This window comes from Sparus aurata, chromosome 1, assembly GCF_900880675.1.
Source record: "Sparus aurata chromosome 1, fSpaAur1.1, whole genome shotgun sequence".
NCBI lineage: Eukaryota > Metazoa > Chordata > Actinopteri > Spariformes > Sparidae > Sparus > Sparus aurata.
Genome location: NC_044187.1, coordinates 20,254,019 through 20,278,115, shown reverse-complemented (window position 1 = coordinate 20,278,115; position 24,097 = coordinate 20,254,019). Strand labels below are relative to the sequence as shown.

General features: G+C 42.1%; 1 protein-coding gene across 9 annotated transcripts in view; it reads left to right on the top strand.

Moving 5' to 3' along the window:
* Window positions 1–24,097, top strand: part of ank2a (ankyrin 2a, neuronal) — an 87,289-nt gene that overhangs the window by 20,685 nt on the left and 42,507 nt on the right. For 3 of the 9 annotated variants that reach the window (XM_030421642.1, XM_030421600.1, XM_030421644.1), the window contains exons 2-37: window positions 3,060–3,161; window positions 10,320–10,418; window positions 11,254–11,352; window positions 11,541–11,639; window positions 11,735–11,920; window positions 12,259–12,282; window positions 12,765–12,773; window positions 13,351–13,449; window positions 13,792–13,890; window positions 14,003–14,101; window positions 14,235–14,432; window positions 14,656–14,754; window positions 14,855–14,953; window positions 15,135–15,233; window positions 15,468–15,665; window positions 15,753–15,851; window positions 16,033–16,131; window positions 16,746–16,943; window positions 17,227–17,325; window positions 17,698–17,796; window positions 17,911–18,009; window positions 18,105–18,203; window positions 18,308–18,380; window positions 19,463–19,589; window positions 19,702–19,780; window positions 19,904–20,007; window positions 20,352–20,387; window positions 20,960–21,184; window positions 21,293–21,391; window positions 21,865–22,019; window positions 22,228–22,439; window positions 22,540–22,747; window positions 22,883–22,979; window positions 23,141–23,369; window positions 23,647–23,772; window positions 23,885–24,007. In XM_030421642.1, the coding sequence (XP_030277502.1) occupies window positions 3,060–3,161; window positions 10,320–10,418; window positions 11,254–11,352; window positions 11,541–11,639; window positions 11,735–11,920; window positions 12,259–12,282; window positions 12,765–12,773; window positions 13,351–13,449; window positions 13,792–13,890; window positions 14,003–14,101; window positions 14,235–14,432; window positions 14,656–14,754; window positions 14,855–14,953; window positions 15,135–15,233; window positions 15,468–15,665; window positions 15,753–15,851; window positions 16,033–16,131; window positions 16,746–16,943; window positions 17,227–17,325; window positions 17,698–17,796; window positions 17,911–18,009; window positions 18,105–18,203; window positions 18,308–18,380; window positions 19,463–19,589; window positions 19,702–19,780; window positions 19,904–20,007; window positions 20,352–20,387; window positions 20,960–21,184; window positions 21,293–21,391; window positions 21,865–22,019; window positions 22,228–22,439; window positions 22,540–22,747; window positions 22,883–22,979; window positions 23,141–23,369; window positions 23,647–23,772; window positions 23,885–24,007 (4,293 nt within the window). Of the gene's footprint in view, window positions 1–3,059; window positions 3,162–8,990; window positions 9,382–10,319; window positions 10,419–11,253; window positions 11,353–11,540; window positions 11,640–11,734; window positions 11,921–12,258; window positions 12,283–12,764; window positions 12,774–13,350; window positions 13,450–13,791; window positions 13,891–14,002; window positions 14,102–14,234; window positions 14,433–14,655; window positions 14,755–14,854; window positions 14,954–15,134; window positions 15,234–15,467; window positions 15,666–15,752; window positions 15,852–16,032; window positions 16,132–16,745; window positions 16,944–17,226; window positions 17,326–17,697; window positions 17,797–17,910; window positions 18,010–18,104; window positions 18,204–18,307; window positions 18,381–19,462; window positions 19,590–19,701; window positions 19,781–19,903; window positions 20,008–20,351; window positions 20,388–20,959; window positions 21,185–21,292; window positions 21,392–21,864; window positions 22,020–22,227; window positions 22,440–22,539; window positions 22,748–22,882; window positions 22,980–23,140; window positions 23,370–23,646; window positions 23,773–23,884; window positions 24,008–24,097 lie in introns of those variants that run through there. The other 6 variants (XM_030421639.1, XM_030421612.1, XM_030421621.1 and 3 more) reach the window with 6 other exon arrangements.

Below are 24,097 nucleotides of genomic sequence, written 5' to 3'. Positions count from 1 at the left end.
TCAGAGATGAAATGACCTCTGAACAGATGAAGTGGCTTAATATTCACTGAAAGGTACAGCCACACACTCAGGTTACTTTATTTGGATCAACCCTGTGTTTGACAGCTCATCAAATGAATATGCCATGAGTATACTGGGTGTTATGACACAGGCCATGACAGTAGTATACAATTACCACGAGTGGCCTTGTGTGCACATAAATGCTTCTGCTAATGAGATGTTTATGACACTTAGTAGAGTTTTGATGCCTCTCAGACGTATGCGCAGACTTGGACAGAGTACAGTGTATAATCCAGTATCCTCCATTACATGACGGACTGCAGGTCTAATCCTGTGTAGATACAGAGATTACAGCTGGTTCTCAATCAATCTAATCTTTGTGTGTGAGTGTCTGTGTGTGTGTGTGTGTGTGTGTGTGTGTGTGTGTGTGTGTGTGCGTGCATGTGTGCATGCGAGCGCATGTGTGCGTGCGTGCTTGGCATAGAGTCAAATGAGACAGCAAAAGCAAAAGTGACTGAAAAGCATACTGCGACCCAGTCAGACAGTACTGACCCACGTGTGCCTTCTGTACACTGCTGGATTCTGTCTAATGCTGCAGGTTTTTGGATTTGTTTGCGTGTATACTATGACGTGCATTTAAACAAAGTACGGACCAGTTGTACTGTTTTCTGTACCCCTGTCTACATACCAGACATTTTCAGGATTACCTAAGTTACTGAAGTACGAGCATTGTGGTCAGGCTCGACTTCATGACCCTCGCCGTTCCTAGAGAGCACCACAGGCTGTGCGGTCTCCAGCCCCACTCAAACCCAGCTGTCATGCACCCCACCCTGGGTAGGCACAGCAAGGGGTGGTGGTCTTCACTGAAGACAGGGCCTGGAAAGATAAAAATAGCTAACGCAGGAGAGACGGCGAGGGTTAAATGTTTATGGCCGCAGTTGTTGTTGAGAGAGGAGAGGTATAGGAAGAGGCAGGACTGGGCCTTGGCTAAGCTCAGCTCACACACTGAAAGGTATCCAAGACTGAGGCGTTTTGTCCGGGCAAAGGGATGAAGGGCACAGAGAGGGGAAGGAGTGGTGGTGATGGGACGTAAGTGAGATTCGGACGGAAGACCTGACCAGTTTTAATGGATCGTAAGATTGACTGATGTAGCGAAACATCAGGAAAGTGGGCTTGAGAGGCTTTTAACTTCAGGAAACAAAGTGAAAAACTGCAAGGAGCGGACTTTGCTGGACTGTATACGTCAATACAGTAAGCCAAGCAGAGAAAGGCAACAGTTTTTCCAGACATAGCTGGACGATTATTACCTGATTTGGGTGTTAACCATGGGCAACGCAGCATCATGTCAAGTCTGTGGATCAGATAGAGCATTAAAGAACCATCACGCTGACTACTACAGAGCAGCTGACTCCGGCTCTGACGCTGATGATCCACTGGTAAGAGACAGAGAGAGAGACAAAGGTTATCAGCTTTTCTGTTACAAATGTTGCATTGAGGAGATGTTGTGTTAATCTCTTTCCTGCTGACGTGTGTGTGATGACATCATATGTGAGAGGTTTGACCCTTGATCCTGTGAAAGGGTGTGGCCTCATCCAAAATGTGCGATGGGGAGTTTGATGGTGCTGACCTCATAAGTTGACACCCAGTGTGTGTTTGATCGACATGTTGCTGTCTTAACCCCTCTAAAGAGCTTTAAAGCTCGTCAACACTCAGTACAGCCAGGACATGCTTTGCAACAGTAGTGTGACATTCATGTTGTACAATAGGAGCTCTGTAAAGTTTGTGAGGTAATATCTTTGTAAAAGTTCATTGTAAATCGATTATTTAACATGGAGTTGATCCAAAGGAAATTACTTCTGACTGATTAACTGCATGGATCATCATTCAAGAGGAAAACATTTCCTGCTTTCTGTACATCAGATGCTGCTTGTCTTTGTGTTACTTCGTGTGATAGAGAAGCTGAATTTGGCTCACCACAGATATATTACTCCATAAGAATATCAATTCTCAGTGGGTAGAGCTGGTGGACCAGTGATCGGAAGGTCGCTGGTTCGAATCCCCGGCTCCCCTGGGGTGGGACTGAGCTACATGCCGAAGTATCCTTGAGCAAGATACTGAACCCCAGAATTGCTCCTGATGTGCAGTTGGCACCCTGTGGGGCAGCCACTGCCATCAGTAAGGGTCCTGCAATGAGCTGGCGACTACCCTGGCCTTCGCCTATGAGTAGAACTGGATTTGGCCCCAGTAAGCCCTGCAACCCCTCAGGAGGATAAAAAGCGGCAACATCCCGCAACCCTCAGGGAAAAGCGGAAAAGAAAACGAACGGACGAACAATTATTTATGCACAAGATTTTATGTGTTTTTAACCATTATCTTCAATTAAACTTTGAGTTATATTTGTTGCGTTTATTATATGCGTTTTATTTCTTCTTATTATTTATAAAGATTTACACAATTAACTGTGATCTTATTATTCTGGTACTCTCAGCTGTGATAGTTGACTGTTCAAGTATAAAACATTCAAGGAGTCAAGAGTTCAGTGAGAAACATTAAATTCTATATGTATGTTTACATGAGCAAAAAATAGAGCATGCGTGTGTGTGTGTGTGTGTGTGTGTGTGTTTGTATGCATGTGTTACAGCTGCTTGTGCAGCCTTAATGGCTCGTGGTTAAATTTAGAAAAGCCTACTCAGACAAACTATTGATACGAGCAGGAAGTCTGACATCCATAATAACCATAAAACCCTCTCTGAACCCGCTATATTAGCTTTTTACATCAAATAAATTCCCATCATGCACTGCAATAACAAACCACATCCATCTTTCTAAATTAACTTGAATTTTTTAATGCAGATGTCTTGTAAACATAACTCAATAAAACATGATGTTAAATAATCAAATAAAAGACTGAAAAAAGTTCTCAAACTAACTCTTACTGTTACCTTTATGCGTATTCCAGCTTTACCAGAAACACCAAAGTAGATCTCAAAACTAAAATTATAAACATGCTTGTCTCCCTGTTACTAACATAAACCTCTTTTCTGTCTACATCTCTCCAGTCTGACAGTAACACCAGTTTCCTGCGGGCTGCCAGAGCAGGGAACATTGACAAAGTCCTCGACTTCCTGAAAAATGGAGTTGACATCAGCACCTGTAACCAGGTAAGAAAATTTCTCACCTGCCCCAACAGGGGCTACGTCTAACATCTGGTGTAACATCTGATGATGTGTGTGTTTTTAATTTGTAAAAAAAGCATTGTGTCCGAGGCTTTATCTTTACAAATGGACCACCACACTATAGCAATGTACCTGTGAATATCACACTACCTTCAATGAGTGATTATTTATCATTTACTGCCAGTTTTTTGTTTGGCTTATTTGCACCATAATGGCCTTTATGGAGTTATTTGTTGGAGTTAAGAATTTGATTGTTCAAAATAGTGACAGGAAAGTAGTGCTCCTGTGTTGTTCAGTTGTGTGCGAGAATATATATGATATTTTTATGGACTGTCGTACACATATTCACACACATAGCAACAAAATGTTTGAGAGGTAAATGTAAGGTCATGAAATAATTTAGTCTTAAAAGTGGCCTATTTTAAGTTTACACATAAGTATTGTGTGTGTATGCACTATTGTCTTCTGACTTAGAGACATACTTCTTATCTCATATGGATGTTAGCAACAAATTAGGATTTTTAGCCAAGGAAAACAGGCTGTTTCATAGTCAATTTATTATAGTATTTGTCTTATTTAAAGTAAATATGTTTCTCTTGTCAGCAGCTGTAGCAAATACACACTTTTTATGAACTGGATACAGTTTTGACTGTGTCTGAATATTAAACACACCGAAATCTGGTCAGAATTAGCACACCAAAAACATCTGAAATCAGCTGTTAAGTTGAATTTATGGTTGTATGACATGCACCACATTCATTACATGCTACTGTCACAGTAGGTCAGAGCTGTTGACTGGTTTGTCTGTGAAACCTGCTGAATCTAACCTTGACTCCGCTGTGTCACGGTGGCATCACACTACTGAACTCGGTCAGTGCATACCTTAACCAGCCAGGCTGCCCTCACAAGATCATAATAACCACATCTACAGTTACACCCCTGCTCTTCCCCTGTTACACCACACCCATTCTTCCATCCAATCTCTGCTGTATTTGATGGGTCTGCGTCCCCTCGGACAGCTGTTCTCACCCCCTACCCTCACCCACATTCCACAGGGGAGGAGGGATTGAGGAGGGTGAAAAATGCTTCCCCCTAGATCTCCGTACACCCCCCACCCCTGCCCAGTGTCAGGATGATTTACAGTAGTCACGAGGTAGCTTAAAGCAGTGTGGCTACGTGAGAGTGTGTGGGTGTGTTTGTGTGTGTGTGTGTGTGTGTGTGTGTGTGTGTGTGTGTGTGTGTGTGTGTGTGGTGTGTGTGTGTGTGTGTGTGTGTGTTGTGTGTGGCCATGCATATCGTCAGCTCCTCACATTTTGTGCCGTCTCATTGCTGTGGCCTTTTGTTATTTTCCAACAGTTTAATAGCAACTATTTATACACCAGGCTCTCATTGGCTGGCAGACAGGAAGTGGCAACTGCCCACGCATTGCTCTACTATTTGTTTTCATGGGCACCATGGGTTTTGTTTTGTGCAACAAAAGGGAAGCCTGACTCTCTCTCTCACACATATGCACACCCGCACACACACACACACACACACACATACAGACACACCGCTCCTTGGCCTGCAACAGGATATCCCTGCCCTTCATGTGTCAAGGGTCAGATGATCACATTTGAGCCCCTGTCAGGTGACCAAAAATGCAAGTGACATTTTCATATATATCCCACTGATGCTCTGTGTGTGTGTGTGTGTGTGTGTGTGTGTGTGTGTGTGTGTGTGTGTGTGTGTTTTCGAGAGAGAGTTGCCAATATAAAGTAATGCAGTAGATATTACTTTGTTAAAGTCCTAAGAGAAAAATAGAACTTAGCAACGACCTTGGCCTTAAGCATTTGATGGTAGCTTATCTTAATTGTATTAAAGAACTGATCATATGATCTCCCTCTCTCTTTTCCTCTCTCTCTCTCTCTGTCTCTCTGTCTCTCTGTCTCACACACACACAGACACACACACGCTTGCGCATTGACAAAGTTACTTCAAAGTGAATAAAACTTGTGGAGACACACACATTCTCCCTCTTCATGTTATTTCCTGTTTACGTTAGATAATTGTAAATCCATGTGTGCATGTTACCGTGTGTGTTTCCGACCACACATACTTGAATGCATGCACAAGCTTACACACATACATACAGACATTCCTACACGTCCAGTACATGTAGCCTTCCTCCAGGCACGTAGCTTGACAGTGATACTGTGTCTGATTACCAGTCATCCAGTACTTCTTCATGATCACATGTTCATGGCTCCTCTATCACAGCTTAATGAGAAACATTTCATATCTATACTTGTTTGTCTGTCAGTGGAAAAGTGTAGTCAAACCAATCATACGTACTACTGCAGAGGGTCTGCTACAGTTAACCAGATGTATGTTTGTGTAGAACACAGTTGTATGACCATTCTGACAGTGCTGATTCCAAGTTGCCCAGATATGATGCCAGCTGAACCATAATGATATTTTCAAGGACAAACCAATTTCCACAACCATTTCCACAATGATACTAGGTGATCATTCAGAAGTATCATGTTACTTATGATTAGCCACAGAAATTGCTTTCAAGGAAATGGATGGATCAAAATCTTATCAGAGGAAAAGCACCCCACACAATTATAGAGCCATTAACTGCAAGAGTGCCGTCAGCATTGGAGTCAGTAGAGTCAGAGCTCTAGTGATAAGACAAAATATCATATAGGTCTAAACATGTGCAGTCCGGTTTAATGGAAGTAACAAACTGCAACAAATGTGCTGTAACTTTAAAGTGAAGGAAACTCAACCGATCAGCTATTTATCAAGCACAGTGTTTGACAGTGTGATTTAAATGTTTATCATAGTCATGGTGGAATAACATCCTGTTTTCGTAATAGTCAGAGTACAGTTTGCTACCTTATGCAACGGAAATATGTTTTAGATATAGATAGATCTAATATGTAAACATTCTTTCCTGTTTTTTGCCGTTATTTGTGTAAAGTAAACCGCGTTCTGATGATAATTTCACCTTTTAATTACTTATTACACAGGCTTACAGTATGTTTGAAATGAGTGATGTCTCCATATTTATTGTATTATATATTATATTGTAATGACAAATATACCAATTATTGACATTTTACATATATTGTGAAAGATGTTACCATGTATTTTAAAAAATCAAAATATGTTTTAAATGATGATTTATTTAGTACAAAATGAGTATATATTACCAGTGTATTATCAAAATATATATTCCTTTCATTTTTTAAAATAGTCTTGAAACAAAAGGATAATATTTTGGCATGTTTTTTGTATTTTGCATTTTTGATATATTACAGTTTATGTTTCAGTAAATGGCAGTATTTACTTCCATAAGGGTTACAGAAAAACACCCACAACATACACTACTACTTTCACTGGTGTTATCGGATATGAACCAGAATGTAACATCATCAGTGGTCTCTTAACTTAAGTCAAACTACATCTGGAAGTCAGCGGGAGACGCTGGAACGTCACGCAGGAATTTGTAGAGTTACCCGTGGCGGTGTGTGTTCATTAATAACTGGAGAGTCAGATCCTAGAAAGCAGCAACAGAGCGGTGAGGGCCAGAGTCTGGTGCCAAGGGCAGAAGGCTGTCCAAGTTAGTTAAAGAGAGCAAGAGACAGAGATACACTGTCCTGTCGGCCAAATCTCACAGTCAAACTGTTGCACAGATTTTATGAATGAGATACACAAAACACCTTCTTGGCAGAAAACTGTAGCTCCCACACAGCTGTGTATTTGTATGTTTATGTCATATGCTCAGTTTGGAAAGGCTGTGTCTGTGTGTGCATGTGTGTGAGAGTTTGTCCCATATGAGTGTGTAATTTTTCTGTTTGTGTGCGTGAGCCGTTTGGTTTTCATGTCCTCACAATTTAAAGGCCCTACTTCCCCCTCTAATCTAGCCAAATGTTAATCCCCAGTAAGTGATATTATTTTATAATCTGCATGCATTTACATTATTTCCTCTTTTTCCTCCAACCGTCACCCCCTCTAGCACTTTGGCCTGTATAGACAACACCAAATAAACTTTATTTATCATATGCGATTATAGCAAAGGTCGGCGGTCATGAGGGCGTGATTTTTAATGTGCGTTGGATGGAGCTCAACAGCGTCCCTCCTGCCAGGAAGCACTACAAACTGCCAGGGATCACCGCATCGGGTTGAACTTCCATTAGCTAAATGAAGCTTTCACTTACAGCTCAGAGGAATCAGAGCAAAAGGAGATTTAGATCAGAATGTGTGAGCCTGCTGGGGGGTTTTTGCTTGTCTCTCCTGGAATACATAATGGTTGAAATGTGATTGAAACACACTAATAAGATTACCTCATTCTTGCTGTGTCATTGAGTCCATCATTTCGAAACTGAAACTCGCAAAAACGGCAGGAAAGAGCATCTAGTCTCACATTTGGAAGTCGTTTCATCTCGTCTGTTGGCACTGTGGTGAAAATGTCACCGGCTGACTGAGTAGTGTGAGTAATGACTGTCTGAAGTGAAATGATCCACAGCAGAGAATGTCGAGCATCTCCAGCTCGGTATAACCACACCCAACACATGATAATGATGATGATGATGATGATGATGATGATGATGATGACGATGATGATAAAATTATGATGTCCATGGTATTCTGAAAGGGTGAGTCAGTATATCAATCAGCTGATAAACTAGAGTACAATTATTTTTTTTAAACCTGGGCCCTATTTTGGGCTTTGAAAAGAGCACTGGAGCTTTTGCTGTTAAATCAAAAAGGATCTTACTCTTTAACAGTAAGGTCTTTCTGAGTAGGGATCCTTTCTGTATCGTTATCAAATAATTAGAAAAGCAATCTGTGACTGTCAGTGGCAAAACAAGCACTTTTATGGCACAGACTTTGGCTGTCAAGGTTGCCTCCAGGTTACATATTGCAACCTGTTTTGTGGCTGCTGGTTGAAGCGATCTACTCTGCCAATAGCGTTTGTTTTTTCTCCTATGAAAAAAAAGAAAAAATTCCCTTTAAGTCACTTATCAAGCAAAAATGCCAAATTCTCAAAAGGGATTTGGCCCTTTATACTTGCACTTACTTAACAGCTCTTGTACTTTTAGAGCTGTTAACTGGCACTTTTATGATTCTTTGACATTTTGTTGACTTAATTATGTATTTATAATTTTTTTTAAAAGACAAACCAATTCTTTGTAACATACTTAAATGTTAATTGCAGATTAATTCCTGCTGACTCAGATTTCGTCAGTAATCTTATGCGGGGGGCAACGGGTCATTTGAGTAAGTTTTCTGAAGTACATGTCCAGTTTACTTTTTAAGTACTTCTTGTCACAATTTGCAGAGCTCAGTTTTTTTGGGTGTGGCTCGTGTGCTAACCTTTTAAAGTCATGTCATATACTGTATCTCCGACAGTCACTCACTTGGCCGGACACTCACTTATAAACTTTGGCCTCTGAGGAATGCCCTCTTTTATCTGTCTGAAAGGTTGACATTTTCAGCGGCTTCTATATATGAATATCCATGTTTGTGTGTGTGTGTGTGTGTGTGTGTCCTACATACCCTCTATGACTGTGCAGAAACATGACACCCCTTTGGCTGTTTGGCATTTGGCAACTCAGAGAGAGAGAGAGAGAGAAAGAAGAGAGAGAGAGAGAGAGAGAGAGAAAGAAGAGAGAAAGAGAGTATGTGTGTACACGAGTACTCATTTCGAAATTTGTGTGTGTGTGCGTGTGTGTGTGTGTGTGTGTGTGTGTGTGTGTGTGTGCATGACGTACGTGCACAAGCAAAGGAAGGGGGCAATGATTGAGGTGTTAGCAACATAACAGCTCCTCTTTTACATTAGTGCCAGGAGAGCCTTCAGAACCAGTAGGCACAGCTCCTCTCTGAAACCCATAGAGCTTGCAAGGAGGGGAAAAGAGGCAGACAGTCGCTAAAGCTTGGATCTAAACCAGGAGGTTGTGGAAGGAGGAGGCGGAGGACCGCCGTTGTTGGTTGGGAGCTCCATCACTTCTAAATCCAGTTTGGCGCACCATTTAAGAAGGCAGATAGATAGAGAGAAGAAACAGAGAGGACAGAGGTAGTTTGACACTTGGTTTTAAGAAACCGGAGAAGGAAACCAGAAGGATAACAACAAGGTCACGGTTTGAAATACCCGAATACTAGTTCTGCGCATTTCAGCGAGACACCGCGCAGAATGGATGAAGAGGAGGATGAGGTGAATCATTCTTTTGGGGTGTTTAGATCTTTTTTATCTCAGAGGAGATTGTTTCCGCCTGTGTGTTGTGTAAATACATCAGTTGTGTTGCGATTGCCTGTCAGCATGAAGCGTTTACACTCTCCTCTCCTCCTCGGCGCTGTAACCTGTAGCTCTGGTTGTTGGATCAGAGGCCTTTTGATGAAACGCTCACACCAAACCTGCCCGATGGAGATTATTTTCTCTTGACTGATGCAGCGCTTCTCGTGTTTGAGTTGCTGGATGATAATCCCCCCCCAACATTCTGAGAAATAAGCATCTATTTTTTTCTTTTTATTGTTTGTGTATTGACATTTTTCAGAACTGCAGATCTGGTAACTTAACTTGATCATTATCCTGCTGTGACAATGCGACATGCAGGGTTCCTTCATACTTTACACACAATGACATTTGACTTTTTTTCTCTGATCATAATATTGTTGATGTTCCAGCAAGACATAACATTTTTGTAATGTCATCTTAAAGAAATATCATCACATCTGTACAATATAGTGTAATTCAGTACAGCACCTCACATTATTGCCTCATAATGGCATGATGCATCCAGACTTTATATTGCTGTAGATTTAACAAGGATGCTATGCATCGATTGCAGGAATACTGTATTTCAGTGCACCTTTATTGGAAAGCTCTATGTAATGTAACTTGTTGAGGACTACTTACATATGTATGGCTGCACAATTAATTGAAATATTCTCATAATCGTGACACTGCAATATCCAATAAGCAGAAGCTGCATTTTCTTTTGGCAAAAGGTGTATAATGAAAATCGTAACATCTGTGTAAAATGATCACAATATGATTTTGTGTCCCTACATTTAAGCAATAAACACGTTTGTTTCGCCAGGTTGGTTTCCTTGAAGTTGTATGATGATGTTTTCTTTTTGTTTTCCCTCCAGAACGGTCTGAATGCGCTACATCTGGCTGCGAAGGAGGGACACAAGGACTTAGTAGAGGAGCTGCTAGAGAGAGGAGCACCTGTTGACTCCTCAACTAAGGTGCATATTAATGTTTCGCAAGTTGTTATGCTTTCAGACTTTCCAGACATGAACACAGTGTGCTCTTTAACTCTAAATCGAGGAAACATTCGTGGAATAAAAAGGGAGGAGGGACGGAGGGAGGACAGTGATAGCCGGGTGACAGAGTGATGGAAAGAGAAAGCAGGAGATGAAAGTGGTATCAGTTGCAAAATGCTATGTAAATCACTGCTCCTGTCTTGAACTATGAAACTTGATTCACAAGGGGTGGAGGTGGACGAGAGGGTGATTTAGGAGGGAGAACGTCAAGGAAGAGAGTTTAATTTTGTAACTTTATATGTTCACGATGTGTTCTCTAGCAAAATCCAACAAGAATGTCTTACGTGTGTCTCTACTCTAAGTAAGCACATGACTGCATCATATTAGATATTGGATATTCTGTTTTTACTGGAAAGGAAAAGCAGGGATGGGGTGATTGTGGGGCAAGTAGCTTGACTCTGCGGATGCCGAATGTGTCACGTTTAACGGCTTGCAACACTTAACAGCTGAGCAAGGAATCTGTCACCCTGCTGCCCATGTATTTGGCCTTTAATATTAATCAGTCAGTAACCTTCACGCCCTGAAATACAAACACATCCGAGATCAAAACATTTGTGTACTATCAACATGCAACTTACTTCACTTGAGAGTGTAAGGATCTGAATAATTCTTACCCCACTGGAGGTTTCTGTGCCCGTTACACCTTTTATACCTGCCCTTCTTTCAACCAGCTCTGATTTGTAAGGTGTCAGTGCCAACACACACACACACATGAAATACACTTGGCTTGTGGCCATAACCCTGTTTTTCTCTACAGAAAGGGAACACGGCCCTCCATATCGCCTCACTGGCTGGACAAAAAGAAGTGGTGAGACTACTGGTGAAGAGAGGAGCGAATATCAACTCTCAGTCACAGGTCAGAAGCTCATCAATGATCAGAATCTAAAGAAAATGTCTCTAGAAAACACAACAAGAATATGATCTCATGCCATCTGTGTGTGTGTGTGTGTGTGTGTGTGTGTGTGTGTGTGTGTGTGTGTGTGTGTGTGTGTGTGTGTGTGTGTGTGTGCGTGCGTGCGTGCGTGTCTGTATTTACCTCGACAGAATGGCTTCACTCCGCTCTACATGGCAGCCCAGGAGAGTCACTTGGAGGTGGTGAGATACCTGTTGGAAAACGAAGGCAACCAAAGCATTGCAACAGAGGTGTGTTTGTGTTTAAGATACCTGTACACATGTTGAATTATACAGATTGTAAAGCTAAATGCCTCCATCGTGTTCCTTCTTCTCTGCTCCTCCAGGATGGCTTCACCCCCCTTGCCATCGCTCTCCAGCAGGGCCACAACTCAGTCGTCTCGCTGCTGCTGGAGCACGACACCAAGGGCAAGGTCCGGCTCCCGGCTCTGCACATCGCGGCCCGCAAGGACGACACAAAGTCCGCCGCGCTGCTGCTCCAGAACGACCACAACGCCGACGTGCAGTCTAAGGTGAGGGAGGGAGACAGGTGGAGGTGAAGCGAGCGACAGTGGGAGAATAGAAGCAGTAAGGAGGGGAAGGGTTTCTTACAAATGAGAGGGGGAATGAGGAATTGTGTCGTAATGCATCCGACTGAAAGATTTATTCTTCATGCTGAGAGGTTTATTGATTTTATGGATTACTATATTAATATGAATGTACAGAGCCTCTTAGGATGCATTCCTTTTCTCCTCTTTGTGTGACTTTGTTGACTTACCCTGTGTTTCTTTGTGCCTGTGGTGATAAGCCCTCTCCCCTAACAACCCTATACCCTTTATCCCCCCTTCTCTTTTTAATGCATCCTAACCAGATGATGGTCAATAGAACCACGGAGGTATACATTCAGACTCATCACCACTTCATTGTATTGCTTTCTGTCACTTCTGACCATCTCTTTCAGCTCTTACGTCCCAATGTGTGCCTTATTTGATGAGGAATTATGAAGCATGTCAGAAATTATGTACCATTCATATGAATGCATGCAGCCGGTTGATGCCGTACTACACACTCCTGCATGGCTGACAGTGAAAGACACTGTTTTGTATTGATAGATCACAGAGACTGTTGAATTTTAGTTATCGATTACTTGTTTTATATTTCTGTGTTTTTAAGATATATTCGCATTACAGATTCTGAACTGAAACATATTTTCAATAAAATGTCACCTCTTTATTTACTGCTCTTTTTCCTCTGCGTCACCTACAGCATGTGTACTTCTCAGCACGTTGATACCATTGTTTCTTTTTCCTCTCTGAAACACGTTGTTGATCTTTAAGTTAACTCTGTTTTTTAATTAAATTGCACCATGTCTATCAGAATGGGAAGGTAAGGAGTAAACCCACCTACAACTGTGTACTGTAGAGATTGATATATCTGTAGCATACATATATAAATGTCCATTTGTCCGTCCAGGCAGATACACATAGTGCGTAGTCGCTTTGTGTTTGTTCAGTTTTGTTTTTTTAATGTCCCTTTATTTTCAGCCCTCTGACTTTTTTCTCACCATTTTTTTTTTTAGCAAGCATGGCAGAATTACAGGGGTTTTGCATGCATTATGTATCACATGTGCTATTTTGGGGGTATGCTCATTCTTTATTCTTCTTCTTACCCTGACGTGTCTGGTTTCTTTTCTCAGCATGCTGTCTCATGATAATAGTGCTGCTGTAGAGTTAGACTCCTTTTTCTGTATCTGCTACAGAGCAATCTGATCTTTTTTTTCTTTCTTTCTTTCTTTCTTTCTTTCTTTCTTTCTTTCTTTCTCTATGTTTTTCATTCTTTCTTTCTTCTTTTGCAACCTGTTTTTCCTAACCTGCTCCTTCAACCGATCTTATATTTCTTCCTTTTTTCCAACTTCTCTTCCTTTCCCCCCTCTCCTTCCTCTCTCCCCGTCTGTCTCAAACAGAGTGGGTTCACCCCTCTGCACATCGCGGCTCACTATGGTAACGTGAATGTCTCCACCCTGTTGCTGAACAGAGGAGCTGCTGTGGACTTCACAGCCAGGGTTAGCGCCATGTTTCCACTTCTCAGCATATCAACTGCTAGCTCTTAGAACTGGATGTGTAGTTTCACACTGAGGCTTGCAGACAGTTTGTTCTATTATTCTATTCAGGATTATAGTCTTTTTAATACAGTTGGGTAGTTGTGACATAAGTAGTTAGTGATATAACTTCCTGATGTCATCCTCAACTCAACTGGAATAGAAATCAAAATAATTCAAACTCTTATTAGAACAGATTCTATGATATTCAGCTCCCAATCACAACCATGAATTGCATTTTTGCCTCCTAAACTGAACCATATTTGTGGTAAAGTCAACTTTCCTTTTTTTCTCTCTCCTTTCCAGAATGGGATAACACCTCTCCATGTGGCCTCCAAGAGAGGCAACACCAACATGGTGGCCCTGCTGTTGGACCGAGGAGCTCAGATAGATGCTAAAACCAGGGTGAGACTCTTTCTCTTTTTTCCCGTAGCAATCACTTGGCAGTTACCTCTTTTATCAAAACAGGATTCATGTTTACATTTCATACATATGTGTGTGTTCGTGCCATCTTCAGGATGGGCTGACCCCCCTGCACTGTGCAGCCAGGAGTGGACATGACCCAGCTGTGGAAATTCTGCTGGAGAAAGGAGCTCCGCTCCTAGCCAGAACCAAGGTAGTGTATTAAAGTATTTCTGATTCTGATTCTGATTCTGTATGCCAATCAAAAACTTCAGGCCATCTTCAATTTCCGCCTTTTTTGACCGTTTGCATCTACTCATCACTTCGTCACTTTTGTCCTCATACAGAACGGACTGTCCCCGCTACACATGTCGGCCCAGGGAGACCACATAGAGTGCGTTAAGCTCCTGCTGCAGCACAAGGCGCCTGTTGATGATGTCACACTGGACTACCTCACAGCGCTGCACGTGGCCGCTCACTGTGGCCACTATAGAGTCACCAAGCTTCTGCTGGACAAGAAGGCCAATCCCAACATTAGAGCACTGGTAGGTACTCACAGGGAAAAGACGCCAGTCTCTTCTGTAAGACGTAACCATTCGCCAACAGTGAAACAGATGTCATAAACTGTATACGTATTTATTATATTTCTTATTTACCAATGTAATATTTTGTTTGGATTATACATTAAGATCAAAATTGCAATTTCTTCTCTAGATGTATGTGGATAAAGTATGTATCTGTTTGTTTCATTGTCACTCTCTCTACCAGAATGGCTTCACTCCTCTCCATATCGCCTGTAAGAAGAACAGGGTGAAGGTGATGGAGCTGTTGATCAAATATGGAGCCTCCATTCAGGCCATTACTGAGGTGAGACACATTATCTCAGAATAGCATCTTTTGAATACAGTGCATTTTCTGTACAGAACCTGAACTTAAGGCTCATCCTCCTCTGACTTTCATCTTCTAGTCTGGTCTGACGCCCATCCATGTAGCCGCCTTCATGGGCCACCTCAACATTGTTTTACTCCTGCTACAGAACGGAGCATCTCCAGACGTCCGTAACATTGTGAGTACTGACAAATGATTTGTTCGGTGCTCTGTTGTCAGCAGTCAGAAATACATATGGCACGAAGTATACAGCCTTTTTTCAACCGTCTGTTCTCCTTACGCAGCTGCCTAGCAGGTATTCTCAGAAGTGTTTCACACAGCATCTTAATGCTCATAAATGCTCTATCTCTGCACATCAGCGTGGTGAGACAGCTCTCCACATGGCAGCACGAGCAGGTCAGATGGAAGTGGTTCGCTGTTTGCTGAGGAATGGCGCGTTGGTGGATGCCATGGCCAGGGTGAGTCAGCTGTCGCCTCATCAGCGTTAATCACTGTTTCCTTCTGTTTATCGTAAATACCCATATTTCATCCACTGGCTTGCATCATGGTGATGCTAGCCTCAGCTCTGGCCTCCGTGTGTTTATTTTTTCTAACTCTATTGCATCTACCCATCTCTCTGCTACTTTTGTTTCCCTCTCACATTAACTCTCTAACTCTCATATTTGTACAACTGTTTCATCCCTCGACCACAGGAGGACCAGACTCCCCTCCACATTGCGTCCCGTTTGGGGAAAACTGACATTGTCCAGTTGCTGCTGCAGCACATGGCTCATCCGGATGCTGCCACCACCAACGGTTACACTCCCCTCCACATTTCAGCCAGAGAGGGCCAGGTAGAGACAGCTGCCGTGCTGTTGGAGGCCGGAGCCTCACACTCAATGGCCACCAAGGTGAATAGAGGATTCTTATATCGGCTCACAGTTAAACAGTTTGGACATGCAGGTTTGCAACAGTCTTTTCTTTTCTTCCCTCTACAGAAAGGATTCACTCCATTACATGTAGCAGCCAAATATGGAAGCCTCGATGTAGCACAACTTCTGCTTCAACGCAAAGCTCTGCCTGATGATGCTGGCAAGGTGAACCAAAAAAAAATCTGGATTATTTATATTTGAGTATAAGACATAGAGTAAGATTTTAGTGCAAAGTTATTCACTTCAGTGAGATGGAGTTAGAAGCAGGAAGAGAAAAAAGAACAAAATCCCATCACTGCTCCATAACAGATATATCAATAACTGAATTGAATGCTTCCTCTTACAGAATGGCCTAACTCCGCTGCATGTGGCAGCTCACTATGACAACCAAGATGTAGCCCTGCTGCTGCTGGATAAAGGGGCATCGCCTCATGCTGCTGCAAAGGTTGGACAGGAGTTTAAAAATGAAAAGTGCTTGATAGAAAATAGTATGTGCTGCCTTCAGCAGTGGCTGTTACTGTACTCTGTGATCATAAAGAGGTGCAACGACTAGTCGACTAATTGATTAGTCGATCAAAAGAAAATTAATTGCCAAATACTTTTATAATTGATTGATAAACCCAGTCTAATATTTGCTGGTTCCAGCTTCTTAAATGTTAAGATCTGCTGCTTTTTTTGTTATTTAAGATAGAAGAGTCTATTGGATGGACAAAAAAAAGCAACAGCAAAATCACTCCAGGCTCTTTGACATGTTTATGAAATGTTACGAGAATTTTCACTTTTGTCATTTTGACATTTGACATCATGGAAATAATTTGCAGCCTGTTGCAGCCCTAGTGATCAAGTAATGCAGTTTGTCCAGTGAATCCTGCACCTCAGTACTTTCAGTGCAATTGTGGAGTTTGAAAGTGTTGTAAGGAAGTCTTTTTTTTAATTTTGAGCTGATGGCAAAACCTAAGATATTCTTGCTATTCTAGATTTAAGCTGCATTGCAAAAAAAATTGTTTTAAAAAGTTATGTTGTTATAGCATGTAACTGTTCACCTCCCTCCCTGTGCAGAACGGCTACACCCCTCTCCACATCGCAGCCAAAAAGAACCAGACGAAAATTGCATTAGCGGTGCTGCAGTACGGAGCAGAGACCAACATTCTGACCAAGCAGGGGGTCAGCCCTCTACACCTGGCAGCCCAGGAAGGACACGCTGAGATGGCCAGCCTGCTGCTGGGAAAAGGAGCTCACGTCAACGCAGCCACCAAGGTCACACACAAACAATGACACATGCTTATTTTTGTCAGACACTTGTGTTGATACGAATGAGACATAAAATACTAAGGGTCCAGGTGGCACAATTAGTTCTCACATTGTCAGGAGTTAAGGACATAGTATCTTGCATGTTTATGTTTGCAACCATTCAAGGTGCACAGCAGGGATTGAGTCATAGGTTTGTGTTTTTCCGCAGTGCCCCACGTAACCGAAAGTCTTTAACCTAAGTAGTAACACACAAAGACACTAAGACAACAATGTACTTTGTATGTTGCAGAGTGGACTGACTCCTATGCATCTCACTGCCCAAGAGGACAGGGTCAATGCAGCAGAAGTACTGGCCAAAAATGATGCCAACTTGGATCAGCAGACTAAGGTAAAAACACACAACCACAAACAAAAACGAGTCACTAATCATGTTATTTTCAAGCAGACTCATCATAGACATGTTTAATTAAAGGGAATTTCAAGTATTATGTGCCTTATATTATGTGCACTCACTGCAGCAGTCTCCCAACCCGTAAACCACAAAAAGTAACACATAGATATTAGTTCAGCATATCTGCCACCTGCTGGCCTTTGGGAGGCATGGCAACATCCGTATCATACATTAACATCATTGGGAGGGCACCGTATCTGTGACAGTTTGTTGTAGCTTCTTCACCAGCAGGTACAAAAAATCAGACAAATTTGCAAACAACAGTTTTTTTTTTCTCCGAATGACCTCCCCATCCTCTCTACACCTCAGCTTGGATATACCCCTCTGATAGTGGCCTGTCACTACGGAAATGCCAAGATGGTGAATTTTCTGCTACAGCAAGGTGCCAGCGTCAATGCCAAAACCAAGGTACAATCAATCTTGTAGCACAAGACAAGAATAAGAAGAAGCAGAAGACAAAATATAGGTTTTTTTGGTTGACAGTGAAAAAAAAATCTCATGTCATCTCTTTTGTTTCTGCAGAATGGATACACACCTCTTCACCAGGCAGCACAACAAGGGAACACACACATTATCAATGTGTTGCTGCAACATGGCGCCAAGCCCAATGCCACTACAGTGGTAAGAAAATATTTAAAATGTATTTATATAAAAAAAAAACAATGAGTATTGTCACTTTTATGTCACATTAAAACGTTCACCTGTCTTCCTGTTAGAATGGAAACACGGCTCTGTCTATTGCTAAACGTCTCGGATACATCTCTGTTGTTGACACACTGAAAGTCGTCACGGAGGAGGTCATCACTACCACAACGGTAAGCTTTTGATTCCAGTAAGTTGTGTCTACAATCTTCCCTGAAAAGCTAATAAACCAAATAATCTCTATTCCTGTTGTCTTTTCCATGACTGTGAACATCAGACGGTGACAGAGAAACACAAGCTCAATGTCCCTGAGACCATGACTGAGATCCTTGATGTGTCTGATGAAGAAGGTAAGTTAAGGCTTACTTCTCCTTTGTTCAGTGGTCATTAAGAGCTGTGCATTGCGGGTGATGTAGTTTCGAAACTGTGGGTGTTAAAGCTGTGTGTTTCATAGCTTTGAGGCTGGAAGAAGAGCCATTATCTGAGATGTCTGTGGAGCTGGAAGGTACTGCAAAATGTCCGTGCTGCTCTGCCAGCATGGTGTGGACTATATTAGTGTTAGTGTAATTGATGTGGTAGTATGCAGTAATGCTTGTTTTGCTGAAACAATGAATTTGGGGAATTTAATTTCTAGGCCTGTACTCACAAACGAGTAATCTCCTGGTTGCCTCTAGAGTCCATGCATTTAATATGGCCAGCTTTTGCTCCTGTGTGGTTATTATTCCATGAACATTCCTTGATCAAACACTTCGCTGTTTGTAGGATGTAATCAGTCGCTTTGTTGATTGCGTGTTCATGCAATGGTGGAAATTTACTGCATGAAGTGTGCAGTGTGTGGATATGATCATGACACCTAAAGATGATCATGGATCATGGCACTGATTTAGTAATACTGACATGCAGACATGCATTTTCCATAATGCTTTCAAGTCTTGTTTGAGGTTTTTATAGTTTTTATCATTTTCAAGGCAACTTTCATTTCAATGTACAAAATGGTAAATGAACCTGAAACCTTGTTGCTAAAACTGAAATTGATTTAATTTAATTACTTATAGTTTTTGTATTAGTTCTGTAACCAGGCAATATTGTTTCATTCATACTTCATCGTCATTTTTATTTAATTTCAGTTTGAGACAGTATTATCTCTTTTCAATTTATTTTTCACTTATGATATTAACCCTGGTCACAGCCAGTGACCTGTTTCACAAATGATCATCATACATAATTTGTGAGTCCCACTGCCAGGGCTCTGTTTGTTCTGATGAGTGAAATATGTCAGAGCAAGGAGAAAATGTTGTTCCTGAAACTGAAGACAGGTAGTTCTTAATGACCAGTTCAGTGAATTGAGACAGAAACTTCCAGAACTTAAATCACTTGAAAAATGATTTTTTTTTCTCCACCCTGTCTCAAATGGCGCATCTTTGTTTCCAAGGTGAGGACACTATGACGGGTGATGGAGGAGAGTACCTGAGAGCAGAGGATCTCAGAGAGTTGGGAGATGACTCTCTGCCGGGACACTACCTGGACGGCTTCAGCTACACGAGCCACAACCTAGACAGGTCACGAGTCGCACACACATACTCACACTTAACAAACTGACATGCCATGATGCATGTGCAAGTAGACAGATACCTGCAAAGACTACTAAACTCCAACTTAGTTTTCCAACAGGCAGCAGCACACTCCCATTCACCAAAGCTTCCATCAGAGAGAAGGAGTTCTCATTGAAGACATGCTCACAAGCCACCAGGTGAGGACAAAGACTACGAACAGTGTATGGTTGTCATCTTCTTGGTTAAGCCATCCAAGAATATTTGAGGATATCTTGATTTTGTGTTTTCTAACTGACCTGCTGATGTTTGTTGGTCTGTAGGTGTCAGCGCTGTCTAGAGAGCACGACAAGGACTCGTTCCGTCTGAGCTGGGGTGCTGAGCACCTTGATAATGTGGTGCTGTCCTCCACTCTGCTGCACTCTGGGTACACACACACACATTCACACTGTTTTCGGGTGTAAAAGACTTTCATTTGCTTTTTTCACTATAAGGTGTGTATGAGTCACCTCTGAACCAGTTTGAGTTTACCGTATATTATTTCTCACTCCTTCACATCTGTGTTTTCCACTCATTCTATTATCTTTGCTGCTCTGTCTTTTTCTGTCTCTGGTCAGGTTTTTGTCACTTTTACTTATTCTTTATTCTGTTTTTGTTTTGTTTTTCTCTTGTGGCCTCTTTGTGCACTCTTTTGTCTTGACTGTGTTTGTGATTGTGTATATGTGTGTGTGTGTGTTTGTGTGTGTGTGTGTTGTTGTATTCTGCTTCTAGTCGTTCCTCTCCGTGCCTAGACCATGACAACAGCAGGTGATACTCTCTCTTTTTTTTTTTTTGGCCACTCTCTCTATTTTCTCTCATCTGTGACCTTTTTCTCATTCACTATTTAATAACCTTCTCATTTCCAACCTATCCGTCGGCATGATTTCCTAATGCATGACTTGGGTGCAGGTTTTGTTAACTAGACACTTGCCTAACAAGTCAATTTTATCACGATGCAGATCTGACTGCTTTAAACTTGAGCATTGCCTGAAGATATGTAATATTTCACTATTACTGTATGCTCCTCGACGGATTAAGAAGAGTCTCATTCAGTGCCTTCCTTGTTGCTTGCCTGGCTTGCAAATTAAATTCCAAGTGGATTGAATCTTAACAATAGAAGAAAACGAAAGCAAGGCTGGAATCATGAATGAAATATCTGCAGACTTGTGCTGGTTGCTATATATGTCTTGAATGGTGCCATAAATATAGTTCCTTCTTACTGTAATGTCAATATGCTTTTTTCGCATGAGGCTCATAGTCAACAGGCTTAACATCTGGGCATTTATTAACAACCAATCTAAAAACAGTTTATAAACTTCTTGCGGGACCCTTTTCTTCAGCTTCCTGGTCAGCTTCATGGTTGATGCCAGGGGCGGGGCCATGCGTGGTTGCCGTCACAACGGCCTACGAATCATCGTGCCACCAAGAAAATGTTCTGCACCCACACGGGTGACATGCAGGCTCGTGAAGAGACACCGTCTGGCCTCAATGCCTCCTATGGTGGAGGGTGAGGGGCTTGCTGGTCGCATCATAGAAGTAGGACCCACGGGAGCCCAGTTCCTGGGGTAAGTATCTGTGTTTGTGTGTGTTTGCCTGTGTGAGAGTGTTTACACTGTCATCTGGTATGTTCATATTTTCTTCTCCACTCCTCCTCTGTGCTGCGTATGGATCAGTAAGCTCCACCTTCCCACAGCTCCGCCCCCTCTAAACGAGGGTGAGAGCTTGGTCAGTCGCATCCTGCAGCTGGGTCCTCCAGGAACCAAGTTCCTCGGGTATGGCTGTGGTTGGGGGGCAACCTACCATCCTGGAAGTGGTCCCATCCTCACCCACATTTGCCACTCACTGTGTCCACCTGATTTCTTTTTTTGTTTCTTCCTTTGTTTCTTGCTAAAACACCTTGTTGCCTTGTTTTTCTTTTAGTTATCCCTGTGCTTTCCTCAGTCTATATTACCAATCCCATGAATTGTTTCTAGTTGGAGTCTGTCATTGATGTGGAATGGATGTTCTTTTTATGTTTGTCAAATAAAAAATCCTGTAAATGCTTGTTTTGTTACGCATGGAAATTCAAATCTTTTTTTGTTTCGTTTGTTTCTTTTTGTTTTTAGAACTTATTTTCTTTTTTATAAGTCCATAGATCAACCCAAGCTTCATATTATCTCTGATAAAGCCAGCTCTGCCAAACTGTTACCACATACATACTTTCATGTACAATTTGTGTTTGACTTTACCATTTGGTCCCTTCTAGGCCGGTGATTGTGGAGATCCCACATTTTGCAGCTCTGCGGGGAACAGAGAGAGAGCTGGTGATCTTGAGGAGTGAGACGGGAGAGAGCTGGAGGGAACACCATTGTGACTTCACCGAGGAGGAACTGAACCAGATACTTAACGGCATGGATGAAAGTAAGCAGACAACAGCAAAACTAACTTATAGCCACAATGAGATCGCATGAAGCCATCACAGTGGCCACAGTAGAGTAATGAAACGGGACAGAGATGAGATGTGGGAAGTAGAGAAATTAAGAAATGAGAAGGAACTGAAAGAATATTACACCTGAAACACCAAAACTGCTCATAGAGTATTTTTATTGAATATTTCTGATCTTTGCAGAGCTTGATTCCCCTGAGGAGCTTGAAAAGAAAAGAATATGCCGCATCATCACCCGGGACTTCCCACAATATTTTGCGGTGGTGTCACGGATAAAGCAGGACAGCCATTTCATCGGACCAGAGGGTGGGGTCCTCAGTAGCACTCTTGTGCCTCAGGTCCAGGCCGTATTCCCTGAAGGAGCCCTCACCAAAAAGATCAGAGTTGGGCTACAGGTACATATAGTGCATTTCTCTGCCTGACATGAATTGGTGGCATGTTCATAGGGAAGGCAACCAATAAAGTTATGTTGATCATTTTTTCATCTTGTTCCAGGCTCAGCCCATTGATGTAGAGGTAGTGAGAAAGATTCTAGGTAACAAAGCGACATTCAGCTCAATTGTCACCCTGGAGCCAAGAAGGAGGAAGTTCCACAAACCAATCACAATGACGATACCTATTCCCAAAAGCTCCAACAGTGAAGGGCCAGGCGCAGAGTTCAGTGGGGAGACACCCACCTTACGTTTGCTTTGCAGCATTACAGGTAAGTTGTGATAATGCGGAAGAGTCAAATACATTTAATGTGTTACCTATGTAATTCGGTGTTCGCTCTGTAAATATGAACAATTTGTGAACAAGTGTAGCAGGTAGGGTAACAAATCCTCGGTCTGTGTTTTAGGTGGAACCACCCCTGCCCAATGGGAGGACATCACTGGCTCTACACCCCTTACCTTTGTTAACCAATGTGTTTCCTTCACCACGAATGTGTCAGCGAGGTATACGTTTTTAAATGTGGAGCACTCACATTGAGGCTTTACACTTTGATCTAAATACTCCTTGCCCTTTTTAGCTGATTTAGCATGATACTATGAGTACCTAGCGCACCATCTGGTGATATCAATCTGATACTGACTGAAAGTCTTGTTCATGTTTCTAGATTCTGGCTGATAGACTGCAGACAGATCCAGGAGTCTGTTAGTTTCGCCTCTCAGCTGTACAGAGAGATCATCTGCGTTCCATACATGGCCAAGTTTGTCATTTTTGCAAAGACACTGGACCCCATTGAGGCCCGCCTGCGCTGTTTCTGCATGACAGACGACAAGATGGACAAGACCCTGGAGCAGCAAGAGAACTTCACTGAAGTCGCCCGTAGCCGAGATGTTGAGGTCGGTGTGATCATGGGGAATAAATAAGAAGAGGGAAAAGTGATTACGTCTTAATCTAAAGAGGGTGGGACTAGAAACTAGAGAGGATGAAGAGTGAAGTTAGCAAAGTGGGTATCTTAAGGGACTCTAGAAAGAGGTTAACTCAGCTTGCCAGCAGGTACCTATTAATACAGTTCATGTCCTTTAAAAATCTGACAATGCTGTTCTCCAAGATTTAAAGTAGACTTTGTTTTCCAGTGGTTTTAATAATGGACAAGGCTCTGATATTCACACACAGGTGCTGGAGGGAAAACCTATATTTGCGGACTGCTTTGGAAATCTGGTGCCTCTTACGAAAAGCGGACAGCACCATGTGTTCAGCTTCTTTGCCTTCAAAGAGAACAGACTGGCCCTCTTCATCAAAGTATGACCGGACATTGGATAAAAATATGTCATAGTTCAATGCATGTATTCAAAAATTTAAAACAATCCAAATGCGTGTAATTAATATGCTGATTTTTTGAATTAATGGACAGATTAGAGACACAGCACAGGAGCCATGTGGTCGCTTGTCCTTCACCAAGGAACCGCGCACATATCGTAGTCTTACCCACAATGCTATCTGCAACCTTAACATCACGCTTCCGACATATTCAAAGGTTAGTTTGAGTATATAACATTTTGTATTTATATAATAGTAGTAAATTATTTTAGTTGCAGTAACTGAATCCTTTGCTTTCACTCTGTTT